Source organism: Rhea americana, unplaced genomic scaffold, assembly GCF_003343005.1.
Source record: "Rhea americana isolate MKP2758 unplaced genomic scaffold, rheAme1 scaffold_32, whole genome shotgun sequence".
NCBI classification, from domain to species: Eukaryota; Metazoa; Chordata; class Aves; order Rheiformes; family Rheidae; genus Rhea; species Rhea americana.
Window position 1 is genome coordinate 7,085,120 of NW_028186446.1, and position 2,354 is coordinate 7,087,473.

The 2,354-nt window shown below is 39.7% G+C and overlaps 1 protein-coding gene across 4 annotated transcripts in view; it reads right to left on the bottom strand.

The window, feature by feature from the left end:
* The window catches only part of THSD7A (thrombospondin type 1 domain containing 7A), a 204,333-nt gene extending 202,556 nt beyond the window's left edge, over window positions 1–1,777 (bottom strand). For all 4 annotated transcript variants that reach the window (XM_085310555.1, XM_085310558.1, XM_085310556.1 and 1 more), the window contains exon 1: window positions 1,259–1,777. In XM_085310555.1, the coding sequence (XP_085166681.1) occupies window positions 1,259–1,418 (160 nt within the window). In that variant the 5' untranslated portion in view covers window positions 1,419–1,777. The remainder of the gene's footprint in view (window positions 1–1,258) is intronic.
* Window positions 1,778–2,354: the final 577 nt, after the last annotated feature.

Genomic DNA, 2,354 nt, shown 5'->3' on the forward strand with positions numbered 1-2,354 from the left:
TCAGTAGCAAGTGAAAGTTGCAAAGGATTTTCCCCTCTTCAGATTTCTCTTTCTAGCATTATTGGAAAGCTCATCTTCTAGTTTAAATGAATTTCCTTTTAATCTCCTCCCTGAACTGCTGSATAGATGTAGCCTCTTAAAAAATTCAGGATATCAGTGTAATTGTAAATTGATCTGTTTCTGTGGCAGAAGGCTGAGGCCTTCCATCCAGGAAAGAGACATCTCAAAGTTGTTTTTCAGACAAATGATTAATTTGCACTCTCTCTTACTACATTATTCTATTAATGGAAAAGCAATTTTTAAACAAATTGCTGCTTTCTGGATCACTTATGCCTGGCAACATACATGGAAAAAAGCCAACTGCCAAAGATATTTTAAAGTATTTACTGCCTTGAAATTTTTAAATTTGCTAGAGGAGACTTTTAATCTACATAAATGGGAAATAACATTATATGAGAGTACTAAAATGTACTTACTCATCATTTGTAAATTTTGAATTAAGTCAATATATTAATAGACACATGAAAATTCCCTACTGATTTTTTATGCAAAGTTAAGTTTGGAACACTGTTATGACTATGCAATCTTGAAAACAGACACGTAACTCATTGGTACCAAAGTATAAAAAATTATCTATCTAGTGTGGTGCTGAATCTACATAGCCTATTTGCCTTYGGCTCTTTAGTTATGAGATCTGGCATCAGTTGGATTATTTCACATAATCCATCATTAGCTTTCACATGTCCTATATACTGTGCAACAAACCTAAATTTAACAAACCCAACTCTCCATCAATTACCACACTTAATATATTACATGTCAGCACAAAGCATAAAGACTAGACATGCTGAATTACATCTTTCTTTGTGAAATGTCAATATTTTTAGAGGACCCTTAACACTGCTGACTCCTACTGAAACAAATTTTTCTTTCCATTGTGAACATGGACTAATGTCCTGACCTTTACTATTTACAGACAACATAGAGCTACTAAATAAAATGAAAAACCTCAGAAGACCCAGGAAAAAAAAGAAAARAAAAGCCCATAACAGTGCCACAGAATCACAATTGGTCTTTAATTATCATGTTTGCCTGGCTGAGGGAATCCTGCAAGATGACCTAATTTATTTTCCACAAGTAAGCATTACTAATTTAATTTTAGTTCCTCTCTCCACATGCATAAAGCACACAAACAGATTATTACTTGCAACTAAAAATAAATAAGATGCAGCTATGTTAATGCAGCGTCCTTACTTACCGGTCTTCCACAAATACACGGACGAAGTTGCAAATTCACTCTGCGCGCTGGCGTCCCAGATCCCCACCAGCAGAGCCACCAGAACTCCCAGGCACCGGCCGGGCACAGCAGGACCCCCTGGACCAGGGCATGGAGCAGCGCGCCCCGCGCTCAACCCCATGCCTCCAGCAGGCTGCTTCAGCACCAAACCCTGCAGCACGACGGGCAAACCTCCTCCAAATAATATCCCCCTCTTCAGAATTTCTTCGCAGGGAGAAGCAGACTGGAAACCTCTCTCYCGCTGTCGTGCATGGCAGTTGAAAAGGAAAAACTGTTTAACACCAGGGAACAATAGAGTCCTTGCTTGCTCTTGCTCTTGCTGCAGCGGCTGCTGCTGCAGCTAGTATGGTTGCTGCTCCACGCTCTTCCATTCAGCGGTTAGTAGCAGTTTTCCATCAGCTAAAAGAGAGACAGCTGTCCGCAGGGGGCTCCAGCTGACTGAGCAGGTTATCGGCTCTGCGAGGCAGCAGCAGGCATTTACACCAGCTGGAGAGAGTGAGAGACAGAAACAGCRATGAGCAGGAACACAAATAACCAAATGCTGTAATCACGCTGCAGAGAGTGACTGCAAAAGACTCGTTGCCAGACATCTCTCTCTGGAATATCGCAAATGAGACATACTAAGAAAAACAGAAGAAATCATTATCAGTCCTCCTTCAGAAACACAAGTCATACAGCCACAATAGATCTTTATATATCCATAGTAATGTGTTTTAGAAGACAGAACATCAGATACTTGTTAACAGTATATGTATGCTGCATTAACCATTTTGTAAACAACAAAATGTAAGTGATTACACATGCACTGAATAGAGAGTTTGACTATCTCACAAAGGGAAACTGAAAGAAAAGCAGAAAAAAAAAAGAGATAACTTTTCCTGCGTTTTAGACAAACCTGTTTCAGGTAATAACACATTGCTGTCTGCTCTGAGGATGGACAAATACCGATATATGTATATGGGAATGTGTACATGCCTGTAAGCATACCACTTCCACGGCAGAGGAACTCTGCATGTAATACATAACACAATAGCAGTCTTTCCTATCCAGAAAGTAT